Genomic DNA, 6,885 nt, shown 5'->3' with positions numbered 1-6,885 from the left:
CAAAAAATTGGTGCTTCTCTGTTTACATTCATAGTTTGACAGCTGTTGCGCGAATCCCGCGCGTCCCACGGAAGTGCTTCCGTGTGGTGCACGTGATTTTCACAAAACCCATTGACTTCAATGGGTGCGTGATACGCGAAATACGCACAAAGAACGGACATGTCGTGAGTTTTTCGCAGCGGACTCACGCTACGTAAAAATCACGCAACGGTCTGCACGGCCTCATAGACTAATCTAGGTCAGTGCGACGCACGTGAAAATCACACGCGTTGCACGGACGTATAGCCCGTTCGTCTGAATAAGCCCTTAGGCTACATTCAGACGAGCGTGAAAAAACGCAGCGTGTTTCCTACATTCGTCCGTGTGTTGTGTATTAGAATCAGTGTGCTTTGCATGTAGCGTGCGTTTTTCATGTCCGTGCAAGCACTCAATTTTTTTCAATTTATTTGATGCGTGAAACACGGTCAGCACGCGGATGTCGTCTGTGTGTTCACCGTGATTTTCACGCACCCATAGACTTCAATGGGCGAATAGGTGCGTGGAAATGCACCGATATAGGACATGCAGTGAGCCTCACGCAACGGACACATGCTGCGTGAAAAACAACGCATGTGTGAATGGCCCCATTGAATTGCATGGGTCCATGTGCCGTCAATAATTTCATCGCACAGCACACAGGCGAGGATTACGCTGGTCTGAACGAGACCTTCGTTTTTGTTTTTTTTAGAAAAATCCAGTAAGTGACACAGAAGGTAATAAACATCGGCCTGTCCTGACTACCGCTATGTTGCTTTCTCCTTGTCGGCACAGAACCAGTCCAACTTTGAGATGAACGTCTGAGCCATTGGGGACAGGTTGCTTGTTAGAGATACTGTGCCTTATATAGTAGACTTGTACTGATGATTTTCCTGCCCCGTCTGCAAACAACTTTCCACTAATACAAAAGTCTGCCGATGAATCCAAGTCTGAACCATCAGCCTTATCTTTGTGTTGTCAGGCTCTGCATCCTTATCATACAGTCTGTCTCAGATGAGGTCTACGGCCCAGGCATGAATTAGCGGACGGCATAAATAGGAATAGGACATTTTGACAATAATCAAACCAACACCTCTCCTTCTCGGTCATATTGTAAAATTAAACACTGGTGTAGGTCTTTTTAAAAAAAAATAGATTTGCATCCCATTTACAGACTATATACTGCTACAAAAAGCAATCTAGAATTCCTAACAGTCCTATATATTAGGGAGAGTTTGCAACAATATAAAAATTAAGGGTAACTAAAAGCTTTTAATAGAAAAAAAATATATAACTTTTGACATGTCAGAAGTTATTTAAAACTTTAGTTACACTTTAAGTAATTATGTGATGTAGAGATTCAATGTGAACCTACACACTATTCAGTTTAGTAGAAATTCATCTATATCATGTCCAACGAGTCCAGATAATCCCAAACCTATCCGTTGTTGCGTTCCGTCAAAAGCAGAGCATGTCCTACTTTGGTCAGTGATTCCTTGACCGTGGGGCCCATAGAAGTCAATAGGTCCGTTAAAAAAACAAACGGCACATGGAAGGCTTCCGTGTGCCGTCTGTTTTTAACGGATCCGTTGCCCTAGTAACGAAAGGGCGTGCCAAAGTTAACAAACTGGGACATGTGACAAGTTCAAATAAAGTTCAATAACTTCCGTTTTTTTCTTAACGGAAACACAACGTCCATTTGCGACGGAAACACGGAACGGACCTGGAGTACACACGGATACCATAACAGACACATGGATCCGTGAGAAACAGCCGTGAAAATGGTGACAGAATTGTGCATGAGGCCTTAAATTGTCTTCAAAAATGTAATGTGCATCTTTGCTGGCAATTTATTCTCAGAAAGAAAGGAAAACATTGTGTTTTTATTTTTTGTGCAGCCCCACTTTAGTTTTCCCTAGGCCTAGGATGCGCTCAGCTCACCCCTCTTCCTCACATAGATACTACATGCAAGCTACGTTAAGCAATAAGAAAGACCGTGCGAACAGCATAAGGACAGTAGGGCCAAATGCACACAATGCGTATTACGTGCAGGCTTTCCACTCATTTTCCTGCAGAAAATCCTCAGCGTAATACAGTACCAGCAAAGTAAATGAGATTTCAAGTAAATCTCATCTACACTTTGCAGAATTTTTGCACCACGTAAGTTGACCTGAGATGCATATTTTAAAATCCACAGCATGTCAATTTATTTTGCGTTTCCACCTGCGAACTGTATCTGACAAGTTTATATATAAAGAAAACACATTAAAAAAAACAAAATCCACAGAATAAAACCGCACCTATTTCCTCAAACTGTAAAAAAAAATGCACCTAAAAGAAAGGAAAAAAAAACACACGATTATGTGCAGATTTTACATGCGTTTTTGATGCGGATTTTCTGCAACAAATTACGTAAGTGTGCATGTAGCCTAGTGCTGCAATGCCAGCATATCATCTGCTTTTCAATACATAGGTCACTGAATAAAACATTTCTTGTTCTTAAAGTAAACTACAGGCAAAAGCTAAAATTTCCGGGCGCACACCTCTCCTCCCTAAGTGCCACTTGCATGGTCTGCGTCGATCCATAACATTTTCAGGTGCCTACCTGCATCCTGCTTGTGCACATAGGACCCAGGCATCGGTTGTCATGATCCGCCCGGGAAATAACTATGCACGCAGTTATAACAAAGGTACTTCATATACAAGTTCCCAATCATCATGGACCGAGTCAGACTTCAGGGGTGAGGTCAGCTGCTCCACCTCAATTTTCTCTTTTAGCCTAGAGTTTCATTTTAAAAACTTTCCCACAACCATTGTGCCTTGGTGCACTTTACATCTGTGTTTGCAGAGATGACAGATCACTCTTTACAAGACCTACTTAATATTCATGTTTCCTATTTCTGTAGGTTTACTTTTTCTCCCCATTGTTAAAGAGTCTCTGTCACCACATTATAAGTGGCCTATCTTGTACATTATGTGATCGGCGCTGTAATGTAGATTACAGCAGTGTTTTTTATTTAGAAAAACGATCATTTTTTACGGAGTTATGACCTATTTTAGCTTTATGCGAATTACTTTCTTAATGAGCAACTGGGCGTTGTACAGAGGAGTGTATGACGCTGACCAATCAGCGTCATACACTTCTCCCCATTCATTTATACAGCACATCGCGATATAGCTGTGTGCAGCCACATAAACGCACTATAACATTACTGCAGTGTCCTGACAATGAATAGACATTACCTCCAGCCAGGACGTGATGTCTATTCAGAATCGCGACACTTTAGTAGCGTCTCTCTGATATTTACAGCAAGGCAAGCGTAATCTCGTAAGATTACGATGTAACCTGTCATTTCAAACGAGATTACGCTTGCCTTGGTGTAATTATCACAGAGACGCTATAGAAGTGACAGGATTCTGAATAGACATCACGTCCTGGCTGGAGGTAATGTCTATTCACTGTCAGGACACTGCAGTAATGTTATAGTGTGTTTATGTGGCTGCACATAGCGAAGTGTATGACGCTGATTGGTCACCGATTGGTCAGCGTCATACACTTCTCTCCACAACGCCCACTAGGACAAAAAGTATAACACGCCCAGTTGTCCATTAAGAAACTCATTAGCATAAAGCTAAAATAGGTCATAACTCCGTCAAAAATGATCGTTTTTCTAAATAAAAAACATTGCTGTAATCTACATTACAGCACCGATCATATCATGTACAATATAGGCCACTTATAATGTGGTGACAGAGCCTCTTTAAGTTATATAGAACACATATGCTGGTGTTTAAAGTGTTAAAGGGGTTCTCCCAAACATGACAGATCATGGAAATCTGACTAATCCTGGTGCCAGCAATCAATGAAGTGACAGAGCGTGCCTGGTCCTTCTGAAATTAATGGGGTTACATGTTCTCAGCACTGGCCCAGCCCGTTCTCAAAGTCAACGAGGGTCCCAATCAGCTAACCCCCAAAGATCAGATACATAATGTGGTTTTCTAATGTTTTGTTAATGAACTCGAATAGGATTATCGACGAACAAGACAGCAAGAGAATAATGCACCATTAACACGACCGTAAAAATCTCCGTAATGGCGGACCGTAATACGGTCCGGATTAGGGACACGCCCGGTTCTATTGGCCGCGGACACCTTTCCGTATCGCTATGGATAGGTGTCCGTGCTGTAGAATCGTGTTGGGAATTATGGAGCATGTCCTACTTTTTGTTTTTTACGGGCCGTACTTTGTACGGGAGCACGGCCCGAAAATACGGCACATGGGCGTGTGCATGAGGCCTAAGGCTAGGTTTACTCCACATCTGGGGTGTACGTTCAGCATATTTGCTGGGAGGAGCTTCTGACATACGTTTAATGTTGAATCAACTATATTTAAATAAAATGTATACGGCATAGTTTACATTTTTTTTAATGGTAATCAATGGTGTACAGTTGACTACTTATATGAACAAGCCGTATTTAGGTAACAGGACCCTTTAGTAAATCAGCTGGCATCCGGTGATTAATGGCAATGGTTTCTGACCCGCTGAGAGCATCATCAGATTAACCCAAATACATAAGAATCAAGTTGTTTGAATTTATAATATAAAGCAGCCGATCGATCGTCTGGCTGCAGAAAAAAAAAAAGATAGTAACATACGGAAATGTAACACAATGGGGCTCATGTACTAACATTATGACAAGGGGGTGGGGGTGTATTCTAAGAGTCCAAATTCTATTAGAAAACTTTTTTTAAACACTAACCCCCCATCCTACCAGTTTATTTATTTTTTCCCGGCAGTCACAATATTGAGACATATGTATCGATTCATGTCACAAGTTTTAAGCATTGTTCACATGGAGGTTTTTTTGCAGACAGAAAATTCTGCCTGGAAAAATCAGCTCTGTTTTTTTGCCGCGAATTTCGCCGTTTTTTTTTACCTCTTTCTGCAACAGGAAAATCTACGAGCATTTTTTCCGTCTCCCATTGATTTCAACTGGGTTTTTGAGGCGGAAAACGCCTAAAGATAGGACATGCCTTTTACCTGCAAACGTTCTTTCAAAAAAAAAAATCCACCTCACAATTAAAATCAATGGGAGCCAATTTCGGCAGTTTTTTGCCAACGGCAAAAAAGGAGGCCAAAAAAAAGTGTGTGAACAGGGAGGGACTTCTGCATCAACAAAAAAAATGACATCCAAATGGCGACTTTTGTGCCGTTATCAACTTTTATACGTCATTTTTCTGGTGTATAAAAAAAAGTTGCAAAACTCCCCCCAATGTGTTAGAAGATAATTATAAAGTAACATGCAGGATACACACAAAGATGACCTCCAATACCCATTTAAGTCAGTTTTGGGCAACTTTTCTGAGTAACTTAAAAAGGTAAAACCATTTGCTCTTCAAAAAGTGGCTTGAGTTTTTCCTTAGTTCGGACTGATTTACTATTGACATACTGCAGATTTACAGTGTAACCCGAAGGCTTTGCCTGTGTTCAGACGATGTTGTGGTAACACGCTGGAGAATATTGTCTTATGGTTGCGGACATGCAACTGAACGTTAATCATGGAGGATCCAATGCAGCGATAAGTGCACCACATCATATGAATTGTCCTTTATCTCTCATTAGGCTCAATGCACACGACGGGTATTACGTGCGGTTTTGCCACGTGGATTTGCGTGCGGCAAATCCGCAGCGTAATACAGTACCAGCATAGTCAATGAGATTCCAGGAAATCTCGCGTAAATGCTGCAGTATTTTTCAGGACAGAAATTGACCTGCGGTGCATTTTTTAGAATATGAAGCATGTCAATTTATATTGTGTTTCCGCTTGCGAATTCTATCTGCCTAGTGCAGAGGAAAAAAAAAAAAACGCACCAAAACCCGCAGCATCAAAACACTCATCAAAACGTAAAAACCACATCGAAAAACAGATCGACAAAATGCATAAAAAAAATAAATGCGTTTTTTACCTGCAAATTTCCTGTGTATTGCTGCGGTTTTGGTGCGTATTTTCTGCAGCAAAATAAGCAACGTGTGTATGTAGCCTTAACCTACACTTAAAAAGGACTCAGACTACTGAAATACCTACACACACAGCGACTAGTCTCACATTATGAACTGGAGTATGATTTAATAATTGGAGGTGAAGTAGTCGATATCCAGGCACAATATTTCTACACACATCAGCCACAGCATGCAATGCCGAAACATAGCAATAACAGAAGGCATTGATTTGTGAAGTTATGATCGGAAATGGTTAGTAAAGAAGAGAAATGGTGACAAGGAGTGCAGATGAAAGAGAAGGGAAAAAAAAAAAAGACACTCGAAGTCTTGAAGCAAAACTCCACCTTAAAAAGGCAACAGCAGGCAAAGTATTACAAGATAAAAAAGCCCGGTTCTGGCTTTCAAAGGCTCCGCAGGCAGTTTCCCCGGCAAACTCCTCATCTCAAGGGCGAGCAGGGAGTGGATGTGAGAGTCTGACAATGCAGAGTTGGCTTCCATGAGTCAGCTTGTAAAATAGGAAATGCCTGGAGTCCTGTTCTTATCCGCTGCAGAGCATGCTATCCCATCCCAGCGCAAGTATCTACAGCCAAGGGACAGGAGCTGCAGTAGAGCGAGACGTGGCACACAACACTAACAAGCAGGTAGATTTTGCTCACCCTGAAAATGAAAGGTTTTCTGATCAACGGTTATAGTAAAGGTGCTGTCGTCCTCATCGTCAATCCCAATCACGGCACCCTGTGGAAAAAAGAGCAGATTGCTGAGCAGAGTAGCAGTGACATCAGCAGCACATACAGTATTACTACAGCACTGCAGTACAGCAGTATAACACCACAATGACTAAATCTAAGAGGGCAGCAACATGGCACAG

The 6,885-nt window shown here is 41.6% G+C and overlaps 1 protein-coding gene across 4 annotated transcripts in view; it reads right to left on the bottom strand.

The window, feature by feature from the left end:
• OSBPL9 (oxysterol binding protein like 9) overlaps window positions 1-6,885 on the bottom strand; it is an 86,635-nt gene that overhangs the window by 61,899 nt on the left and 17,851 nt on the right. For all 4 annotated transcript variants that reach the window (XM_075832983.1, XM_075832986.1, XM_075832987.1 and 1 more), the window contains exon 3: window positions 6,674-6,752. In XM_075832983.1, coding sequence (XP_075689098.1) covers window positions 6,674-6,752 — 79 coding nt within the window. The remainder of the gene's footprint in view (window positions 1-6,673; window positions 6,753-6,885) is intronic.

This window comes from Rhinoderma darwinii, chromosome 7 (assembly GCF_050947455.1).
Source record: "Rhinoderma darwinii isolate aRhiDar2 chromosome 7, aRhiDar2.hap1, whole genome shotgun sequence".
Taxonomy (NCBI): Eukaryota; Metazoa; Chordata; class Amphibia; order Anura; family Rhinodermatidae; genus Rhinoderma; species Rhinoderma darwinii.
The sequence above is the reverse complement of the archived record's forward strand: the minus strand, read 5'-3'. Positions and strand labels throughout refer to the sequence as shown.